At 40.6% G+C, this 23,105-nt stretch overlaps 1 protein-coding gene across 1 annotated transcript in view; it reads right to left on the reverse strand.

The window, feature by feature from the left end:
• Window positions 1–23,105, reverse strand: part of GLP1R (glucagon like peptide 1 receptor) — a 96,637-nt gene that overhangs the window by 50,185 nt on the left and 23,347 nt on the right. The window contains exons 4-5 of the mRNA XM_063125402.1: window positions 21,578–21,688; window positions 1,776–1,876 (exon numbers count right to left, since the gene is read on the reverse strand). Coding sequence (XP_062981472.1) covers window positions 1,776–1,876; window positions 21,578–21,688 — 212 coding nt within the window. The remainder of the gene's footprint in view (window positions 1–1,775; window positions 1,877–21,577; window positions 21,689–23,105) is intronic.

Below are 23,105 nucleotides of genomic sequence, written 5' to 3' on the forward strand. Positions count from 1 at the left end.
ACAGATCACAGATAACAAACCCACATTAGGAAGCCCCAAATCATGGGTTCTCTGTTGTTAAGGCTGGTAGCAAAACACAAAATGGGAGGCTGATATTGAGACTGAATGTGGCTCTCGTATTTGGTTTCATGGTAATGGAGTTCTGTCCAAGACCTTATGCTGGACAGACCTACTGCCTCCCACTAAGCTCAGAGAGGAAGGGGGAAATGCAAGTTCTTGTTAAGGCTGGTAGCAAAACACAAAATGGGAGGCTGATATTGAGACTGAATGTGGCTCTCGTATTTGGTTTCATGGTAATGGAGTTCTGTCCAAGACCTTATGCTGGACAGACCTACTGCCTCCCACTAAGCTCAGAGAGGAAGGGGGAAATGCAAGTTCTTCAGAAATAGTTCTGATATGTACGGTATGTCATCAAAACATTTTGCAGGTGATCTGTTTTTTGGTTTTTTGGTTTTTTTAAAAGGAAAGATTAATTTGGAAAAGTAAAAGTATCCAGATTGGAAGGAAGAGTAATAACAAAATTTGTCAGCCAACATTAAATTAATCTCCAACACCTGGAGGTATTTTATTTTTTTGAAGAATTTCTCCTCATTGCAAGGCACATAAACTTAAGAAAAGAACTTGGAAACTACAGGTGAACTTCATAAATCCATGGCAGAACTCCCACTTATTTTAACAGTCTCTGACTACACCAATTGTCAATCTGTGACGATTCCTTTAAGAAATGTTTTCAATTGGCTTGTATCCTAAAGTACACCTACAACAAGGCACATGGTGACCTTCACCCGAACAAAACCTAAACACTTTTTGGGTTCCATTTTTACATATGCTTTACACAGTGTGAGAATAAGATGGTGAGATTAGCTAAAAAATAATTTTAAAAGTATTTACATTTCAGGACACAACACAGTATTCAGGGTTTCTAAATCATTACCCCCCAAAGCACTCTATTTTATGGAAATGAGACAGGTGCCAAACGACCAAGCACTGTCGTTAAGCATCTGTCATCTTGGCAGCTTTCTACACAACTGTGAAATAATATTTTAAACACCGAATGGAGACAAAAATGGCCCTGCATGTGGTTTGTATTTCAGCAATTCAGCTTCACGGCATACAGTCTTCTGCAAAGTCACAAGCATTTAAAAGAATGAAGGAATAGATGGGAAAGCCAGCTTGGGGATTTCCTGCATTTCAATTAAACCTCACTTCAAACTTTCAGAATTTGTTCTCCATCTGTATTCTTCCCACTCGCACTAATAGTCTCACCATGACAATGTAGACAATGGAGGCAAACGTCGGTACAGTGTGACTTTGAATGGCAGTAGCTAGTTAACACGAGTGGGAAGTGCTACTACGCTCATGCCCTGCTGTGGGCTTCCCATAGACATCTACGTGGCCGCTGTGGGGCGACATGCTGGGTTAAATAGGTCTTTGGTCTGATCCGTGGCTCCTACGGTCTTCTATACAAAGTCTAAAATGTGCTAGTTATTACTTCAAGTTCACTTTAGTCATAGGCCTCATCTACACCAAGCAGGATGTTGTACTATGAAAGCGGTATATAAGAGGCTGAGTTGCAAAGTGTGTTGCTGAGGATAATTTTTTCAGGGAGGGGGGATAATGTTACCCTACTCCCTGTGTGTGGTGATTCCCATCTGAATTGGGCCAGTGCACACCTACCGTAGAGTTTTAAAAAATGTAGTTTGATCCACAGGCTCTGGGGACAGGAGATGTAGCATATTAGCTACTGATTCTGGAAAAAATCTTTGCACACTTACTTCATTGAGAGTCATGCACCCAGAAAGCTTTTTCAAGGCATCAGTGGAATTCTCCTCCAGTTGCCATGTGCCTTCAAGTGTGCAGAAGCGGTAAACTTGCCCTGTCCAAGACCAGAAAGCACATGATGAAGAGCAAAAACAAGCCCTGACACATTATTAGTGTCAGCTAATAAGTACAGATGTATTCCTTGCCAGATATTTTCCATAAGGTTCTTCAAGAATACACATTTGCCCAACCATTAATGTAGAAGCAGTTCAAGTTGCTTATTAGACATTTTGAAATTCCAGGTATGTCTTCAAGCCGAAACCGAAATTCTACTATGTCTCCAAGCCAAAACTGTGGGTTAGCAGATACCATAGTTTTGCATTATGTCTGAAGCCAACCTAGAGTCCTCAAGTTTTAATAATTTAAACATGATTGCTTCTTTACTAGAAAATGTTGTAAATGCACAAATTTGTTGTACGTTCATTCAGCTTGCCAGTTATAGTTCTTTCACCTGTCATAGACTCTGTAACCTGAGAGTCAACCTGTTCCCTGAACCACATGACATTTTCCCTGAACCACATGACATTTTTGCTAAGAATAGTTTCTCTCCCAGTGGATAGAAATTAGCATTTGACAGGCGCCCACGACAGTAAAGAAGCTTCAAACAAAATAGTGCCAACTGTTCTCTTTGAACCATCAACATAGCCCTACTTCCAGGAGCTAAAAGGTAACAGTTGCCCTTGATGCTGATCTATTAAACATAGAAATAATCTTAGAAAATGTAATAAAGAAAACTGAAGAAATGCTTCTCTAAGAATTGTTTCATTTCTTAAAATGGAAAAACCAGAAGCCATCTGCCCTTGATGCCCAACTCTTTATCTTGAGTGGGTGGAAGCAGGCTGCAACTACTCAATGGCAACAGTAGTCTGCACATGTTCAGAGAATTCTTCCTTCACTCTTGCTTTACATATTCATAGAATCATAGAATCATAGAATAGCAGAGTTGGAAGGGGCCTACAAGGTCATCGAGTCCAACCCCCTGCTCAATGCAGGAATCCACCCTAAAGCATCCCTGACAGATGGTTGTCCAGCTGCCTCTTGAATGCCTCTAGTGTGGGAGAGCCCACAACCTCCCTAGGTAGCTGATTCCACTGTCGCACTGCTCTAACAGTCAGGAAGTTTTTCCTGATGTCCAGCCGGAATCTGGCTTCCTTTAACTTGAGCCCGTTATTCCGTGTCCTGCACTCTGGGAGAATCGAGAAGAGATCCTGGCCCTCCTCTGTGTGACAACCTTTTAAGTATTTGAAGAGTGCTATCATGTCTCCCCTCAATCTTCTCTTCTCCAGGCTAAACATGCCCAGTTCTTTCAGTCTCTCTTCATAGGGCTTTGTTTCTAGACCTCTGATCATCCTCGTTGCCCTCTTCTGAACACGCTCCAGCTTGTCTGCGTCCTTCTTGAATTGTGGAGCCCAGAACTGGACGCAATACTCTAGATGAGGCCTAACCAGGGCCGAATAGAGAGGAACCAGTACCTCACGTGATTTGGAATTTACGTGATCTTGGATTTCGAGTTAGTACCGAAAACATGGTTGATCTGAGGCCTGGTGTAAGCCATGGCATCAACTACGGAAGTGTTTACCTAAGAGATTCTTGGTTGGGATACATGATATTGGCAACATTTAAACTAACCTTAAGAGATCTGTATAGGGTATGCAACTTATACCTTGGCTCTCCACTCCCCATCCCCTTCCACCTCAAATTCCCTCAATGCTAATCAAGGTTCTCTCTTAAGAAGGATTTGAAGCTAGTTGTAAATAAACCATAACTAATAGGGAACTCTGCTTAAAATTTATCACTCTCAACAATGACACCAATGTCATGCTTCCCCATGATTCAAACTCACAGGGAAGGGCAAAAAAATATTCACACCAGAGAGAAAAGAACACATGACTCACTCCCAATTTCTTAACCATTACAACGAATGTAAGGGGATCTGTGGTAATTAAGATGATTACGTATATTTAAATGGTCTCTTCAAATTAAACCTATTTCAAGGGGACCTTTATTACACTAAATCTGTTTTCCCAGGTGCTTGAAAACCTGTTTGGCATCAGCCACATAAAGGGAACAATTGCTGATAATGCAAAATTCCTGGAATTGTGGTTCTCTGCCTGAAAATCTTCGTTGTTTGTTTAAATTTATTTATTTGTTTGCTTGCTTTATATCCTGCCTTTTTTTTCCTCTTGCGAGAAACCCAAGGCAACTTATGTTGTCCACTTTCTCTCTATTTTTATCCTCAAAACAACCTTCTGAGGTAGAACAGGCTGACAGTCAACAGGGCCGGTGCTACCATAGAGGCCACTCAGGCAGCCGCCTAGAGCGCCAAGCTAAGAGGGGCGCCAGGCACAGCACAGCTCTCACGTGAGTTGGTTGTGAGCCGGCCCAGACCGAGGATTCAGCTGGGCTTGGGCGGGCAAGATGGTGCCCCAAGCCCACCCAGCCGAAGTGAAGCCAGGGACGCTGGGGTGGGGGTGAGGCAGCTCCACATTCAAACTTCCAGAACACGCCCAGAAGAGAGAAATTGTAGGGGTGAATGGGGTGCATGGGGTCTTTGAGTGAATGCATGTGTTCATGCATGTGTTTGTTTGGAGTGAGTGATGCTGTGTGTGTGTGTGCACGTATCTGTGAGTTGGGGGGGATGATTTGGAGGTGATATTCCTATTAAATAATGCATTTTAGACCCATAGACATTCCTTTCCGATTTGTTTGCTGTAATTGGCATGACGTATTTCTTGCACTTCAAATTTTTTTTTTTAGCAGTTTCAAGTTTTCTGCTTATTTTTTCCAGGAAACTTGTTTATTTATTTATTTATTTATTTATTTATTTATTTATTTATTTATTTATTACATTTCTATACCGCCCAATAGCCGGAGCTTATGTTCTTAAAAATCAAAGTTGGCATTTTTGGGGGGTGGGGGTGAAAGTAGCTCACCTTGCCTAGGGCGCAAAATAGTCTGGCACCGGCCCTGACAGTCAATGACTGGCCTAAAGTCACTCAATGGAAAATGGAACCTGGATCTGCTGAGTCCCAGTCCAACACTCTAACCACTACACAACACTGGCTCTCCTTGCATTTTATAATTAATATTTGCTCAGATATTTCCCTCAATTAATAAATACCCATCATATCGCTCAGGAGATATGATTAGCCCCCTAATGTTTTCTTTCAGGTAGACCCTAAAAACCTTTTTATTTCAGACTGCTTTTAATTAAAGGATAAGGGATGTGTTAGTGGCCCTGTTTTTAGACCTAAATGCAGAATGGCTCACTAAAATAACATGATTTTATTGCTCACTTTGCTTATTACTTTTTTGCTAATTATGTTTGGTATCTATGTGTTTTAATTGTTTTAATTGTATTTTGTATGCCTCATTGAGAAAAAAAACTATTTTGAAAGATGATTTATAAATCTCTTAAATAAAAATAACTAAATAAATAACCAAACCTCTTAACGCAAAGGAGAAAAAACCTTCCCACAATACTTCAGTAAATTGTCATGGGTGAAGGTATGTTATAAACACTAGAAATGACTTATACAACACATCTATATAAGATCCCTTCACATATAAGAACCCAATTCCACAAGTGCCATGTACCTTGGTCTTATATGCAGCTATTTCATAGTCTTCTTCATAGTTTTTACTCTTCCATGATTACTAAATCTTCCAAGAGCTCCCACTGTAGCTAATGTTTCAAACCTATGAGTGTGTTCCCTCTCCTTTATTTAATCTTTCCATTGTCTTCCCAGTTCGAAACCTTCTTTGGACAGAAATACATTCCAGGTTCTGCATTTATATACACCTAGGCACACTGCTGATGCTTCAAAAATAGAATAAAATACAGTAACTCATATTCTACACTATACTATGCTAAGATTACTTCTTCCTTTTAATGTATGTATTTGTTTAGTTCATATTTAAATATATTTTGCTTGTGCAAGATACCTTTAAAACTTTGTTTCAGGCATGGAAAAAAATCTGTCTCATACATTTTTTCAACTGCCTTCTGGGAATTAGTATAAATATTAAAAAATAATTTTGTGATTGAAAACATTGAAATTGTAATTGTATTTTCATGTGTTTTAGAGTCTTGTAAGCAACCTTGTGACGGCAGTCTACCCTATAATGTGGGTTCAAAATCTCTTTAAAATAAATAAAAATAAAAATAATCCCCAAACAGACCACCAGACTCACACCATGTTGGTTTGGGCAAGTCACAAAAAGTGGGCAGGTTCCAACAAACAAGGAGTTATTTAGAACATAGGAATTTAAAATATATATCTGACTACTGCATCAATTCACAAGGAAAGGAAATGTACCATAAGGTGCAACACAAACCAAAACCAAGGTGATACAGAAGCCATAGAGTTCTTCAAAGTAGTGCAATATATACTTTCCTTTAAGAAAGTGCTTTTATGGGTGAGACCATGTGCCACATCATGTATTACTCTGCCTTGACCAAAACAACTTTAGATTAATGTTCAATAGCTGTCCTCCTGTTTCTTCTTGGGAATCTTATGCTTGCATTGAATTATCTAGAACTGGAGAAATCAATAAGCATTTAAAGCTTACACAAAAGAGACCAATATTCTAGAAATTATGCTGTAAAACTGCACAATTAGGCTGTGCCTTTGATTTATTCAGCTTTCTGCATAAAACGTGTTCATAAAAAAGTTAGTTTCTTAAAAGCAAAAGCCCTAATAGAGCTTGTTTGCTTGAATTCCTTGTCAATTACACCTTATTAGTATTAAATGTTTAAAGATATGGACCAATGCCTAGAATCCAAGCAGTCCCTGTATGCTGATAAAAGACTGAACAGGAAGGCCAATAGTTAGAAATAGAGTTAATGTCATCATTTATCTTGTTCTTGGATGAGCTTGTAAATCAAATCAAATACTACATCTGGCTAAACACTTTTATATATAGGAAAATATGTTATCACATGCCAGGAGGCTCACAAATATTTCATTAGCTAGCTCCCTTATGCTGGAAATAAAAAACCAAATTAAATGCTTTCCCTGTTAAAACAACCATCCTGATCTGCATTTTACTACAGCTGTGTGTCAGGAATGGTGGGAGATTAGTCACCCAATTGTCCTTTGGAATAAATTGCCACATAATTTATCTTTGAAACAAATTACAGCATGTCCTAGCCTATCACATTTTATCCAGACAAGGGAAGACAAGTTGAGAGAAAGGAAGCAGAGAGTACAGTTTTCCCTCAGTGCGCTGTGCGCACGTGTTGAGCATTATAAGTTGTCCCAAATTTAATAACTCTTCTTAATTCTCAACAGGGGAAATGTTCTGGAAAAAGTAACAGTTTTCTTCCAGAAGGCAGTGGTGAATCTGCTGTTTGAGTAATAGCCAAATTATTTGCTGTTGTAGATTGACTTGCTGCTCCTTGACAAAGTAGTTTGCCCTTTGATGGCAGAAGACAATATATCCAAGCACAGATACTTCTCCTTTGAACAGTTCCACTCACCCTGCAGGAACCTAAATTTATTAATCACATAGACAGCACATTGGTTTCCAATAACCCTCTTTGTTTCACAGGCAGGCCAAGCTTTGTTCATACACTGGCTATCTATAGAAAACACCCAAGGAACTGTACAACAACCTTACCACTATGTTTACCCCCACAACTTGTTTCCTTTATAAGTGCCATGTTGGCAAAAAGCTTTATGGTCATTGCAAAGTCCTATAAAAACAGTCTTGAAAAGGGGTTCATTCTTGAACCAATGGTAAGTGAAAGAAGCCAACTTCTGTAGGTAACAATAGACCATGGTTGTGTTCATCTCATTTTTTTTAAATCTCAGCAGTTATAAAGATCTAATACAATCACGTAGGTTGATTAGAAAAGTACTGAAGCTGTATAGTCATTTCTTAGTTAGTCATCAACAGCACAATCAACATCTTCAACATGTAACTCAGTACCAAACATTTTACGCAAATGAAACTCACTCTCTTTGCTGTCACAGCTCCTCATTGGTATTATAGTTTTGGTATCTGACACGTTTTAATTATGGAAGTACACCAATACTGTGTGTTGAAATAAATACCTTTGTAACACTTGTGCAAATATACTTTCTCCTCCCACTGCAATTTGATCCAGCACACAAGAATCACCCCCTTGCTGGGGAACTTGACAGGAGGGTGCTATTGCACACGTCTCCTGCTTGTGAGTTTCCTGTGGGCAGCTGGTTTGCCGCTGTATGAACAGCATGCTGGACTAGATGGACCCTTTTCGTCTGTCTGAGCATGGCTCTTATGCTCTCTTACATTACTTTTCTAAAGCATGACTTATCAGGGAAGCTTTGGAGCTCGTGGCAGGTTTTGTCTTCTTCCAAGACCTAAAATACATTACATGAATCTGTCTCTAGAGGTTACTCACCCTACTACTGTTTTTAATTATCTCCTATCAAAGAGTTCAAAATCTGTAGAGGGTTCTTTCTTGTGCTTAAATCCAGAATGACCCAATGTAGACTGATGCCCTCCAGATGTTTGGGACTTTCCATCACCCTTAGGCAGCACGGCCAATGGTCAAGAATGCTGGAAGTTTGGGATATTGGAGAAATCCACAACGGAACCAAATGAGTTCAGATTTTTATGAATCTGACCCATGGATGGATCCTGCAGTGGATTTACTTTCCTCCTCTCGGGTGGATTGTGTGGACTTGTGGTCCATTTTTCTAACCTACAGGAATTTTGTGTAAATTTCATTGTAGAAAAATACACAATTAAAAAAAAAGTGGCCAAAAATGTGCATTTCCCCCATTGGCCGAAGCATGAAAATACACATTTTGGAGGAATTTCCATACATTTGCATTTGCACAAATGTGAATTTGCACAAATTCAGAAACTAAAAAAAATCTGATTCTGCTGATGGGCAGACAACAGAATGAAAGGCACGTGGCAATTCATGGGATGCACAAGCTGTACATTCCTAGCTGTAGTTCCAAGCATTTGGAGGTTACAATGTGGGAGACGTCTGTCCTAGTGACTCCCCATCCATCCAATCCCAGTTTATGGTGGAAGAAGACAAGTTCACAGAAGACTCTGCATTTGTAGTCACTCAACAGGGACTTTTCCTTTGCTAAATTAGACTCCAGGGATGATCATCATCAAGCTGCTTTCACATATGCAAAGCTAATTTTTTGCTGCAAAAGCAATTATACTGATTGAGCACTTGTTTCTGTTCTTCCCTAACTCACTTCACGTTACTCCAATTGTCAGAAAGCAAAGTAAATTAGCCCCAGAAGTGTAAAATGAAGCTGGAAGAAAGCCAAAAACTGCTGTCATTATCTTCAAGGAAAAGCCATAAAAAGTGGGTTCCCTCATAAATATGACGCCATTAATGGTTTTGTTCTTGCTCAAATAAAATTTAAGGTGATGAATAGAAATTCTAAAAGTCAACATTTCGAGCATGTTTGGAGGATAAACCTTTTATCTGTAGCACTTCCAACATAAGTAGTAGGGACTTTTGCCTCTCAGCATGCATTTGGCCTATAACAAAAAAGCTCCCTGGAGAATCATCACCAATAAAATATGGAATGTGAAAGGGTAACAATGCATATACGAGTCATTGTGCAAAATTAAATAGTCTGTATGCCTGATGTGAGGCAAATGACTCCATTTCACAAAGCTTAGCACTTTGCAACTTAAAACTGTTTTGTGGAAATGAAATTATTAATAATTTATAAAGCACTCACACATGTTAAGTGCTATATAATCTTTTATCTTGTTTGCAGCAACCACTCTGTTGGGTCCTTTTCTATTAGTCCTATTTCAGGTATTGGGCACTTGGGCTTAGATACTCACCTAAGGTGGGAATTCACTCCAGAGTACCCCAGGCTCCGACTTCAAACTAATAATAGTTTACTTCAACACAGCCCTGAATAACTTCATTTACCAAACTGAACAGAGCCTGCCACCTACGCAGGCCAGACCACCACAGGGGTTCCATGTCTTTCTCCTTGTCAGGCTCCTGTCTCCCTGAGGCTGAAAAAATAGGATGGGAGGGAGGTCAGGTGCCTTAGAAGCCACTATAGATGTCAGCGGTGGTTGTGTTGGGGGTAGCAAGGGCTACATTCAACTTGCTTGATGGATCCCAAGTTGCCTTGGAGTATTGTAATACGTCATTCTGGTGATCAGATTCAGGGAATGCAAGACTACAACTTTAGACAAATAAGCTTTCGTTTGTTGTAGCTCCAATCGCGCAAACAATATTTTGTCTTTTTGTTTCTGGACAGATAGGTACAACACTTTGCAAAGATTTCAGCTCCCATACATAGTTCCTGCATCCAGGTTCTATCCTTTGTGAATTAATATTGAGCTTCTATCATCAGATTAACAGTATCGAGGTGGGTACCTGCTTAACTCCACAATATGCCGACGTATTTATGACTTAGACCAATACTCCTATCTTCTATTATTCTCAACCACCTGAGCTACACTGATGACATTTTCACCATGTAGACACACACAAAGGAAATGGCTGAGGAATTCCACCAGGACTTTAATAACCTCCACCCCACTATTAATCTGGACCTCAGCCAGTGTATTCATTTTCTAGACCACACAGTGTAACTATACAGTGGACCTTATGCTAGAAATTAACTAAATGCTACATATGCCTACATGTTTCCAGCTACCCTCCAAGGCACATCACATGCTCATCTGTCCATAGACAAGCCCTATGAAGTCACCACATTAGTTCCAGTTCTCCCAAAAGAGACTAATCACCTGTAAGAGTTACATCAATTCATTCTTAGAATGACAATCCTCATGTAGGAAAGTAAAGAAACTCATTGGCAAGGCTATGCGTGTACTCAAGAGTCACCTATAACAGGTCAGACCCAGCATAAGAAACCACACAAAACTCTACTTGGCACCTACAGCTCTCAGCTTAAAAAGCTCAAGGTTCACTTCTACAGCCTATCCATGGGCATGACTAGACCAGGGGAGGGAGGAAGGAGGAACTTGCGATATGCTGATCATAAGATCCTCCCCCTGGGTTCACACGTGGCACGTGACGTCCATGGAGGAAGCAGGACATCACGCCCACCATATTATTATTTTTTTAAAAAAGACAGGAGCTGGAGCACACCTGCACTCCAGCAAAAAAGTTTTTTTTTAAAGAAGCCTCGAACCCGCTCCCCCAACCCCCAATGGGCCTGGACTCCCACCACCCAAGCTCCTTCCCTTTGATGACCCCCGCTACCCACGGGGAAGAGGGAAGAAGCTGGGATGGGTGACCATAGGACGTTCTTGGGATCATCCCAGGGCCACGGGGGAAAATGAGAAAGAAGTATATGCTGATATTCTGGAGAAATGGAGGGATAATCCCTTCCTGCTCCCAGAATCCTGTTTGCGTCATCTGGATGCACTGGGACGATCCCCAGGATAACGCCTGGTCTAGACATGCCCCTTGAAGACTAACTTTCCATCTCACAGGACTTGTGTGATAGACAGATTCCCTCTCTACACGCACTCACCTGAACCAAGTACTCACCAGCAAAAATGGGCTAAATGAAGATCCAAATCAAGGAAAACGCCCTTGCACTAAACTCTAGTTTTAATTCCATAGTAACCAAGATAATACTATTATGGGACCAAACAACACCAGCCATACCATCAAGGCCTCATTCACCTGCACATCTTCCAGTGTGATATGTTTGATATCACAGGTTGTTGACTGGGACTAGACAATGTAAACAAATAAGTTTTGGCTCACCTGTACTGGTTGCCAGTTTGTTTCCCACACAAATTCAAAGTGCTGGTTCTAAATAAAGCCCTACATGACTTGGGACTCCATTGCTTCAAGGCCTGTCACTCTCCACATGAGTTTACCAGGTCCCTGAGGTCAGCCTCAGAGGCTCTTTTCTGAGAGCCACCTCTGAGAGAAACATGGGGGGGTGTCAGTTTGGAACAAGCCCCTTGTGTGATAGTCACATGTTTATGGAACACTCTCCCCAAGGAAGCTCATCTGGCACTAACACTGCCATCTTCTCAGTGCCAGGCAAAGACATACTTATTTCCCCAGGTATCTGGATATTAGTTATTGCCCAATTGTTGTGGGCTGCTTTTGTGATGTTCATTCTAGGCTGTGAACAGGGGAAGATTCTATGTATTTGCAGATGAACATTTTTCCTACTGTAATGTTTTTAAGTTACGTTTTTATGTTATTTATTTTTATTTGTATCATTGATTATGGTTTATGTTGATTTTCCCCATCTGTACTATGTTTGTAAGTTGCTTGGCATGGGAAGCAATGCAAAAAATTATTTATTTATTTATTTATTTATTTATTTATTTATTTATTACATTTCTATACCGCCCAATAGCCGGAGCTCTCTGGGTGGTTCACAAAAATTAAAACCATTCAAAGTATAAAACAACAGTATAAAACCATAATATAAAATACAATAGAAAAGCTCAACCAGATAAAAACAGCAGCAATGCAAAATTACAAATTTAAAACCATGTTATTTAAAATTTATAGATTGTTAAAATGTTGGGAAAATAAAAAGGTCTTCACCTGGCGTCTAAAAGCATATAATGTAGGTGCCAAGCGAACCTCCTTAGGGAGCTCATTCCACAGCCGGGGTGCCACAGCAGAGAAGGCCCTCCTCCTGGTAGCCACCTGCCTCACTTCCTTTGGCAGGGGCTCACGGAGAAGGACCCCTGAAGATGACCTTAGGGTCTGAGCAGGTACATATGGGAGGAGGCGTTCCTTCAGATAACCTGGCCCCAAGCCGTTTAGGGCTTTAAATGTTAATACCAGCACTTTGAATCGGGCCCGGACCTGGACTGGCAGCCAATGAAGCTGGAAAAGGACTGGCGTAATGTGGTCTCGTCGGCCAGTCCCTGTTAGTAAGCGTGCTGCCCTGTTTTGCAACAGTTGAAGTTTCCAGACCGTTTTCAAAGGCAGCCCCACGTATAACGCATTGCAGTAATCCAAACGAGAGGTTATCAGAGCATGGATAACTGTAGCTAAGCTATCTCTGTCCAGATAAGGGCGCAGATAATAATAAATTATTATTATTATTATTATTATTATTATTATTAATTATTATTATTAGTATTATTATTGATAACGATGATGCCCTTCTGCCAAATATATAACCAGAAACAGCCAGTGTCTACTTGGAATAAATGTACCGAAATGAAGGTCAAACTACATGCAGCTGAGTCTATTCTTTTGTTTGTTTTTACTCGAGAGTAAGTGCATGTGACCCCAACTCAGATCAGGACCAGCACACTCCGGGAGTGGGGATTAAACCTTTTCAGAAGATCCACTGCCAGTCAGTGTTGATAATACTAGACTAGATGTACCAAGGGTTTCATTTCTTATAAGACAACTTCCTATATGTCCCATTCCACCCCCCACCCCACAGGGAAGGGATTAGAAAAAAGAAAAAAGCCTCCACTGACTCAAATTTGACCCAGTGGAATTGGATCTCAGCAAATCTTGGGAGTGATTAGTGCACTACAGAAAGTAACAATCTTTTCGTTAGGTACTGATCTTGCTATACTTATTTGTCACCAGTGTTTTCTAGGCCTAATCTAGACCTACTGTACTTTTGCAAGAGAGGAGGGATGGTTGTGAGTTTTCCCGCTTCCACGATCGCCATTAATGGGGCACAAGTGAGGGAAGTTTCCCACAATGACAGGAGTGCCGTTGTGAGAGCACGTATGTCCCCTGACAGAGCTTCTGCATGTGGATCGGGAAAAGTGGGTGGGGCTCGGCAGATGGGGATTTTTTTTAATGAATCGGGAGGGATGCAGACAAACGCAAAATCCCAGCTACACATGGGCTGGATAGGAGGTCCAGCAAATATGCGATGCTGCACAGAGATACGTTTGTGTTTTTTAAAAAAGCACACTGTCGGTGCCACAACATGCCAGGAACCAATCAAAAACTGTGCCGAAAATGGCGGACAGGTCCACCTCTGCACACCTCCAAAACTGCTGGACACACCCCTCACAGCAGGTTGGCTGTTTGTAGCAAGATAGTTGGAAAAACCGTGACAAATCTAATCAGCAATATTCCTGAATAACGAAGTGGTGGACTTGAGATCACAGTGGGATCAGCTGTGCATCATGTGGCCCAGTAGGAACGACTTCAATATTATTCACGAATAAACAGCAGGTGTAGACATGGCCCTAGTGTGTTTCATCCCCACACTAATGGGATATTTTGTATTTACTTGATTGGATTTTGTAATATACAGAGTGCAAATAAACACTGAAAACCTATTTCTTGTGTTGTAAAAATACCTCTACATTTGATGAAGTGAGCTCTGGCCCATGAAAGCTTCTGCCACCATACATGTGTTAGTATTTATGCTGCCAGGGGGCTCTTTTTGTAATGTCCTCTCTGGGAAAGTCCAAATTGCCTTTCCTCCCTGCACAGACCAAACTTTTCCAATTCACCCTCTGCTAAAAATGACTGTTCCTGAAATATCTGGCCTTAAGATGCCAAAAACAAGCCCAAATGTATATAGCACTTTATGCTGCATTATTAAGTGCTCCCTTATTAATTCTTCATTTTTGCAATATTACACAAAAGTTAAAGTATCCTCAACATTTCTCTGGTTTTCAGCCTTTCACATTTTTGCAAAAATTATACAGTTAGACACCTTATCACAAAGTGTTTGCAGTTCTCTTCCAGCAAACAGAAAATGTAATGAATCCCAGAGGAAATATTGAACAACAAATATAGAGGAAAAAACAGTTGTAAAATTGCTGAGTCTGAATCCACAAGAGATAAGCCTCTCTTCTTATAGGAGTTTAACTACACATTGAATGTTACTTGGAGCATTGTTGCTATATTAATTCAGCAGAACTACAAGCATTTATATGCACTCAAACATCTGAAGAGAACTGCAGATTCAAAGGCTTACGAGTCTCAGTAACAGAGGTTACTGCTGAAGTTTCAATTAAGGTATATTTTTCATTTAGGTAAGTGTGACATCAAAGCCAGAAAGAGATATCAAAACACAAGCCCTGGGTACTTATTTTACCAGGTGAATTGTTGCAGGATTGCAGGATTTACACTAGAAGGACTCCACAAGACTTTAATCTATCACAAATGCTGCAACAATTCTTCAGCCTGGAAAGAGAATGAATCCTGCAACTTCTTAGTAAAAGCATGCTAAGTGGGGTCAAAACATCTTAACAAAATGAACAAGTCTTCCTTGTAACCAAATCTCAGTTTAAATGTTAGATCAACATTTCAACAGTGTTTCAGTAAATCAAGTACACATCAAGAGCTGTATCATATGACCACAGAATACATGGCCTATTCACATGGAACAAAAAAAATGGTATAGTGGATATACTGTAGAAAGAGCACGATTCTGCCGTCGCACTTTTCAGAATAAACATGTAACTGGTGCTATTGGGCTGCATCCAAAGGTTCCCTCGCTGCTAAGGCTCCTCCTTGCAGAGGAAGAGAGCCTACTCCCTGTAATTAGTGTCCAATTTGCATAGGCCAGCTTATGATACTTACCCTTTCATAATTCAGGGTAAATATCACACAAACAGGGACACCATATAGGGCTATATATGTGCAGGAGGAAGATGATGATGATGATGATGATTAATTTATTATTTCATATGCCACCTTATTTTTTAAATAGCCTTCAAGGAGGTGTGGTTAGACATTACAACCAGTATATGGATACAAGCTGTGACTGGGTTCAGAGCATATAATACCCTGCTGCTCCACCATACGGCAACATAATACTGTGGCTGATGTAAGAGGAAGAAGAGATGTAGTTTACCATTCACCTATCTCATTCCCTATAGCAAGGGCTCAGGCAGCATGTGAAATCAGGAAAACCACTGAAGTATGAATCTCAAGCATTCAGCTCCATAATTAAGATCATAATTAAATGGGCTGAGATGTCAAAACTACTGCAGTCATACCTCATTGTACACCTGGTTGAAGGATTGTGTTACATCTGTTCAGTACATCTCCTAGCACAGTTCTAGCCTTCAATACATTCCACTTAGTAACAGAAGTATAGTTTTAAGCAACACGTTCTTGGCCCCTGGCCCTTACAACCAAGCCTCAACCGTATGGACTCATCACATTATGCGTCAAAGTGTTCCCGAGGCATGACTCTGCCGCACCAGTCTACAGCAAAACCCAGTGTATTCCAAAAGGACATAAACAACAAATGTGGTTACCTTGCCTATAAGTCTTGTTTGGAACTTGTGTCCCTGGAAAATTTTCTATTTAAGAGGATTTAGTACCATTAGACAATAAATATTAGGACCCTGAAGGAGTCATAAAACGCCAAATGGATTACCTTAGGAGCTCCAAGCTTTCTTGGTCTACACAGTGTTATTGACAGCTGGGCTTAAATTATAAAAAGGTAACAAAAATGAGATTACACTGCCAGTGACGATAACCAGAGAAAGATACCATCGCTAAAAGTGAGAGCTCTGTTTTCCTGAGGACAGGATATTCTTGGCAAAATTCTATCAGTTATGCTTCTCTGCAATTGCAGTGACTCCATTGCATCCAAGGAATCACTTCAAACGAGTTATGTGATTGAAAAAAGGGAGGTCTTTGCATGATTTTCTGCTGAGCAAGTTTAAAACTTTTGGGGGGGAGAAAATTCTTCCTCCCTTACCTTTTCCCCCTGAAAATTCTTCCTCCCTTTTCAAAGAAGAAAAGAAATGTCAACCTCCCAGACTGTAATTTCTACATATTCCTCTTACTCACTCCAGGGAGAGAAAAAACAGAAATGAAAGTATCACTGATATTGATATGCTCAGACTTTATACCTAATTATGGAATGAAAATCCTTATATATGCAGCCTTATATATAAAGAACCTCATTTTCTAAAAGGAGCAAAGGGGAAGCAAGAGAGCTGTTAAAGGTCAAGAGAGAGAGAAAGAACAGCAGCCTGTGAAAACTGTGCACTTGAAGAGATCAGGAAGCAAATGATGCTCTCCCTTGACTACAAGACTGAAATATGTTTTTCACTCATTTTCAGATCACTGTTCTCTTTCATAGAGCCTTGACCAAGCTGGACGTGTCATATGCGATCAAAGCCAAGGTGGGGAGTCTGAAGTTTCTATCTCAGAGAGTAAAGTAGACTGAGGGAGAACAAAAATTGTGATTCAGAAGAGACAGCATGCATTTTCCAGTTCACAACTGAAATAAATATATGCAGTGCAAACAATCCCCACATGATAAAGCTCTCTAAGGGCAAGCATTCACTAGTGGCCATGCAAGGCAGACTTCTCCTCCTGATGCCAGATGTCTAGGGTCATTAAATTAACTGTCAGTAACAACTACATGTTTTTTGTCCTTGTTTTTAAAAGCAAGCAATCACATTGCACAATTACCGATGCCCATATCTATGATCAGCTCTAGTTAGAGATATCAACTCTAGTTAGAGGACACAGAATAACGGGCTCAAGTTACAGGAAGCCAGATTCCGGCTGGACATCAGGAAAAACTTCCTCACTGGCCCAAAGTCAATCAGTGAACTTCATGGATGAGTGGAAATTAGAGCCCGTATCTCCTAACTCCAACACTCTAACCACTACATCACACTAGCTCTCAGAAAAGCCTTTCTTACCACGTACACTGAATGGCCTGTTGGGAAAGCCTGATTTGCGAAAATGTGCAAGGCTTTCAGAATTCTGTGTACCAGCCCTCAAATACCTAATTTTGATGCTAATAAAGTTGTTACACAACAGTTATTTTATTATTTTATTTATTACATTTTTATACCGCCCAATAGCCGAAGCTCTCTGGGCGGTTATACAACTTCGATGTGTGTTTTCATTTCCGCCTTGGCCAGAAGACCTGGATCCTGTTGCAAAGTTAGGACACTGGAGTTTTAAGAAAAGGCATGACCATTAGTCCTCTCTTTATGCTGTTATTCTACCTAATGGCAGGCATAGGAGCCAGGTGGGCTGCTCCAAGTCCTGGAAAGCACAGAAGCTATGCAGCTGCCACCATCTTGGACTCTCAGAAATGGTGGGTCTTTCAGATCCTGCATGTATGTCTTGAGCCCTGCTTGGTACTACAACCTAAGCAGTGAAAAGAGCCATCGATCTACATAGTCCTGTACTTTTGACTACTTTGAAGTTATGATAAATGAACTTAATAAATTATGGTACTTAATAAGAGCTGTCTAAAAGATTAGCCATTCTGCACCCACACTATGAATACGTTTGTCTAATTTGTTCTTTCGTGTTCTTGAAAGAAGATTTAATGCCCAGATTAGCAAGAAGAACTCAAAAGCAGTTCTTCCTCATCCAAAGTGCCCCCAATCCCTACTGCCAGCAGTTATTATAGAGAAATGTACCTGTAGTATAAAGAGGTTTTAAAAATCCAGCAAATCCATTGCAACCTAATTCCCAACCTGGGTTCCCAAACAAAACAGAAAGGGCTGTTCTTCCGTGCATAAATGTGTAGACCAGGGAATTTGTGTATGTGCGGTTAAGTGAAAGAAAAAGGAATGTTAGCGAAGAAGCAAGTCAGGTGCAGGATGCTTCTATACAAATGCTTGGCACATTGTGCAGTGTATTTAATAGCCAGAAATGACTTTGCGCAATTACACAAACTGCTGAGTTTTTCTGCTGATAAGGTTTTAGCGCCTAAGAAAGGCACAAAGAAAAATGCTCTTCCACTACTATACTGCTGCTGTAGTGAGTTTTGGATAAAAAGGCCAAGTCAAAAAGCTTGTTTATGAGCCATCACTGAAATTAGGAGAGGTTTTGGATTGTTTGCATTTCTGAAAATGTAAGGCAGTTATTTCTCAACACACACACCCATTTATTCACCTCTCTGTTTCTAAATTCTTCTCAATTCCTATACTACGCTGTAGTAAAGAAGTCTCAAAACAGCTCTTTGGTAGCGCAGTATTTGATTTCGGTTATCTGAAGCAATAGGAAACTATCCCCTTGTATTGATGCCTGCATACAGAAAGAAAAGTATTGCAAAAGCCGCTGGTTTTGGCAAGATGCAGGGGCTGTGCAAGGGACTTGCAGAGATGACTCAAAAGCAAAGCAATGGAATTTTCACACCTTTAGTATGTTATTTGCTACACTCTACTGTTGTGCAGCAAGAGTTCTCACTATTGCTCTTCTCCAGGTAGGTTGGTATAGCAAAGCACATGGGAGGGAATTAGAGCACATGGGCTTTCTTGGGCTGTGTGTCTTTGATGCAGAAAGGTTCAAAGCTCTCTGGGCAGTTAACATAATATTAAGACACTTAAAAACAATGTACAAAAATTAAAAAACACAAAAGCATACAATATACACATACATTTAAAACCACTATAGCAACTTTAAAAAAATATGAACCTAGTATGCCAATGCATACTGCAACACAAACTGCAACATGTGTAGGGAAAATTCACAAATTACACTCATGCTGGTGTGTATGTGCATGTGTAACAAAGCCCAAACAGCTCTTAATAATTAAAATAAAACAGAACAAAATAGAATTTATAATGGAGATGGTCAAGACTAGACACAGTTCATCACCAAGCCTATCAGGACAATGAAGAAAAAATAAGATACACAATAGCAACAAGGATAAGATAGAATACAATGCTTAATTTGTTTCTAAAGTGGTTTGCAATCTTTTAAAGACAGTCTCTGTAGAACTCCAAACATTCATTTGTTTTAAGTGAAAATTGTACACTACCCCATGATATTTCAGCTTTTGCTTATTTGCAAAAGTACATGAAAGATGCAGCACATTCTGATAATTTATTAAGGCGCAGGATTATGGTAAATCTTGGCTCTCTCCTACAGTGATGGCTTTTAGTGCTGTTAGCAGCCAAATGACTGCCACAGAGTCCTAAAGATGAAAAATAAATAGGTTTGCTGGAGGGAAGGCATTTAATCCTGCATGTAGGTCATTAGATAAAAGAAGATTAGAATTATTGGAAGGAGTTCCGGAATGTTTGATGTGCTCTTATATCAATTAATTGAGAAGTCAACAATTTTGCACATAAATACAAGCAAATTTTAAAGCAGCTTTAAATAGTGTACATGTTTATTAATGATCTAGGAAGCGATAAAGAGCTTATAAATTCAATTTTCATATGATCCCATGATAATAGCCACTATCAACAGCAAACATAATATTAAAGATATTTAGATAATTTAAAAATACAGTTGGGAGAGAGGAAAAAAATATTCTCCTAGACATAATATGTCAGAGATGAGAGTTTCTACTATGCAAATATATAATATCAAGTGCTAACAGAGACTCCTGAACCAATCAGTCAATCAGTTACCACTTGGCCCTTTCTCCCAAGGTGTTCTAGACATCCAGTGACGCCCTGTCTCCCACCCTACGAGACCCAGTGCCTCAAAAGTCAACTGCAAAGAGGACTCCAATCCCAAGATCAAGTAAGGCAGCTTCTTCAGAAAAAAGTAGCACATGGAAATAAGACTTCATGATTATGATTTTCTTGTTGCAGAAAGACATGCAATGCAGCTAAGCATCCACCATTGTTGGTAGGATTGGGGTTATTGTCCCTGAAGCATCTTCAGCCATAGGGCAACAAGCCTACCAAGTCCTTACTATACAAGGACTCTTAATTGGAAAAATAGAAGAGAATTCAAAATACTTAAGGCAAAAAAATGAGTATGAGTTTCCCAATTTCTTGCTTGAGTTCCTAAGTTCTAAGCACATACGCTTTAAACAAATGTTTACATCTAAATCCTCTTAAACTGCTATTCCTTCCATTTATGTCAGCGAAAGATAGGAAGAATGCATAGATGGATACATTGATATAATTATTAATAATAATGGATCTTTTTAGTATTACTGCCTAAAACTTTCATCAACCTCAGACCAGCTCCTCAGAGCCAAGCTACACATTTTGCTAATTGCATAACATCTGACCTCAGCCTTCTTTTTTATTTATGCTATTGTGTGAGGCCCTGATTTAGATCAGGACAACTGTGCTCTGCCCCCCTCCCCCAATGTCTACTTCCTGAAATTCTTCCCCCCCCACACACACACAAGCACACATATACACATGGAATTAACAAAAGAAAAAAAGCCTCCACTGATGCCAATGGGGGTGGGCATTTCAAGGGACAATGGTGGTGGTGGGGGGACTTAATCCTCCTCTCCTGAAGAATGGTGATGCAAATCGGGGCCATGTATACTTACACTAAAGGTAAGCCTCAGCTATGCACTACACAATTAGTATACCGAGTGATTTGGCTTTCAGTGTGGGAGTAGACCGTGTCTAGGCTGTACCAGATCAGGATGCATCTCAGCGGGAAGCCTGGACCAGAAGCCTTCTCCCCAAATGCTATTTTTCTACGTCTAGGAAAATTTTGTACGGCGGAAATTTTGGCCTGTGAGCCTAACCCACACCATAGGGCAGTATCCAAAACTGCTGCTGCACCCCTGCTAATTCCATTGCACCTGTGGGATCTATCCCTAACACAAGAAGAACTAGCCCTTCTTAAAACAACTCCAGAAACAAGCTGAACCTCCTGTTTCCAGAATAGGACAGGTCAGCGGTGTTCCCTTCTCCAAGCTCCACTGACCTGTTCAGGAAATGAGTGTTTCCACTCTTTCTGCTTGCTTCTGCAACTGCTAGCTTCCCACTGCACTAGGATCAGGTCCCACTAGCATGCCCAAAGTCTGTACAGCTCAGTTCAGATACAAGGGCTTCAGGAAATATAGGGAGAGGAATGTCATACAGATGAGGTTTTCCCAGAGTAGGCATGCACAATTAACATACATACCTGAGCGAGCTGATGGGATATACCAAGGGCAGCTCATATTCACATAGGTGCCAGGGACACCATCAGGCCAACATACAGATCCATCAAATGTCCTGTTGCAGAACTTGCCTTCTGTAGACAGAATATTTGAAGAGCAGTCAACAGAAAATAAAGCAGCAGCAGCATAAATTATTTATTTCTTACCCGCCTCTCCCTCTGGATCGAGGCGGGGAACAACACTGAATACAAAAATATTTTAAAATACATAAAACTGATTAAGAACATATAAAACTAATGCATTATTAAAATAACAGCCAGACATCTTAAAATTAGACTGGGTAGGACTGCTGGAAGAGAACAGTCTTTATAGCTTTTTAAATTCACAATCTTTCCTGGTAGGCCATTCCAATGTCTAGGAGCAGCAGAAGAGAAGGTCCTCCAAGTAACAGTTGTCAGTCTAGTTTTGGCTGGTTGAAGTAAGAGGACCCGAGTGTGTGGGGTGGATTGTATGGGAGAAGGCAATTCCGCATGTAACCTGGACCCAAGCCATGTAGGGCTTTAAAGGTAATAACCAACACTTTATACTTCACCTGGAAACTAACTGGCAGCCAGTGAAGTGATTTTAAAATTGATGTAATATGGTCACCTCTAGGTGTACTGGTGACCAGACTTGCTGCCATATTTTAAACTAGTTGAAGTCAGTCCGGACTAGGCACAAAGGTAGCCCTTTGTGCCTAGTCCGACTTCTGCATTGCAGAAGTCAAGCCTTAAAGTTACCAGCGCGTGCACTACCATCTTTAGGTCTTCCAACTCTAGATAGGGGTACAGCTGATAGTAGGCACTCCTGGTCGTCACATCTATCTGGTCTGTTATTTGGAGCGATGGATCCAGGAGCACCTCCAAGCTATGAACGCAGTCTTTCAGGGGGAGTGTAACCCAATCCAGAACTGGTCAACACACCTCCAAACCCAGGTTGGGGCCTTTTACAGTAAGCACCTCCATCTTGTCTGGATTCAACTTCAGTTTGTTTTTCCTCATCCAGCCTATTACCACCTCCAAGCATTCATTCAGAGGAGATACACTATCCTTAGCTGACACTGTTGTTGAAGGGATAGAGAAATATATTTGGGTATCATCGGCATACTGATAGCACCCTGCCCCATGCCTCCGGATGATCTCCCCCAGCAGTTTCATGCAGATGTTAAACAGCATTGGGGATAGGATGACGCCTTATAGTACACCATTCAACAGCTCCTTTTTTGAGGAGCAGCTATCCCCAAGCATCACCATCTGGAATCTGCATGAGAGACAGGACCGGAACCACTGAAGCACAGTGCCCCCGATTCCCAAAAACCCCACACATTCCAGAACAATACCATGGTTGATGTTATTGAAAGCCACTGAGAGGTCCAAAAGTACCAACAGGGACACACTCTACCTGTCAATACTCATGCAAACATCATCCACTAAGGCAACCATAGCTGTCTCAACTCCGTATCCTGCTCTGAAGCCAGTTTGAAATGGGTCTAGAAAATCTGTATCATCCTAA

The sequence above is a fragment of the Elgaria multicarinata genome, chromosome 4, assembly GCF_023053635.1.
Source record: "Elgaria multicarinata webbii isolate HBS135686 ecotype San Diego chromosome 4, rElgMul1.1.pri, whole genome shotgun sequence".
NCBI classification, from domain to species: Eukaryota; Metazoa; Chordata; class Lepidosauria; order Squamata; family Anguidae; genus Elgaria; species Elgaria multicarinata.